At 56.3% G+C, this 261-nt stretch overlaps 1 protein-coding gene across 1 annotated transcript in view; it reads right to left on the bottom strand.

The window, feature by feature from the left end:
- LOC119586935 (putative neural-cadherin 2) overlaps positions 1 to 261 on the bottom strand; it is a gene marked incomplete at its 5' end in the record, with an annotated part of 72,205 nt that overhangs the window by 44,822 nt on the left and 27,122 nt on the right. The window contains 1 exon segment of the mRNA XM_037935667.1: positions 50 to 213. Coding sequence (XP_037791595.1) covers positions 50 to 213 — 164 coding nt within the window.

The following is a 261-nucleotide window of genomic DNA, read 5'->3' as shown; positions in this document are numbered from 1 at the left end:
GAATTACATTAAAGGAAGTCTTCCTTTACCGCGCTGACAGCTCACTTACCCTAAAGGCGAAGTCGTTAGTGACGTCGGGGTCGTCGACGGTGAGGAAAGCAAGGGAGGTGTTGAGGGGCACCGATTCGTGCACCGTCAGAAGCCACTCCGACCTCGAGAACTTGGGAGACACGTCGTTTTCGTCTCCCACGACCACCAGCACCGTGCCCGTTCCTTCAGGGTCGAAAGGGGGGGGGCGAGAATGGAGAACAGTGAATCAAC

This window comes from Penaeus monodon, chromosome 22 (genome assembly GCF_015228065.2).
Source record: "Penaeus monodon isolate SGIC_2016 chromosome 22, NSTDA_Pmon_1, whole genome shotgun sequence".
Taxonomy (NCBI): Eukaryota; Metazoa; Arthropoda; class Malacostraca; order Decapoda; family Penaeidae; genus Penaeus; species Penaeus monodon.
This window is presented reverse-complemented; position numbering and strand designations above follow the sequence as displayed.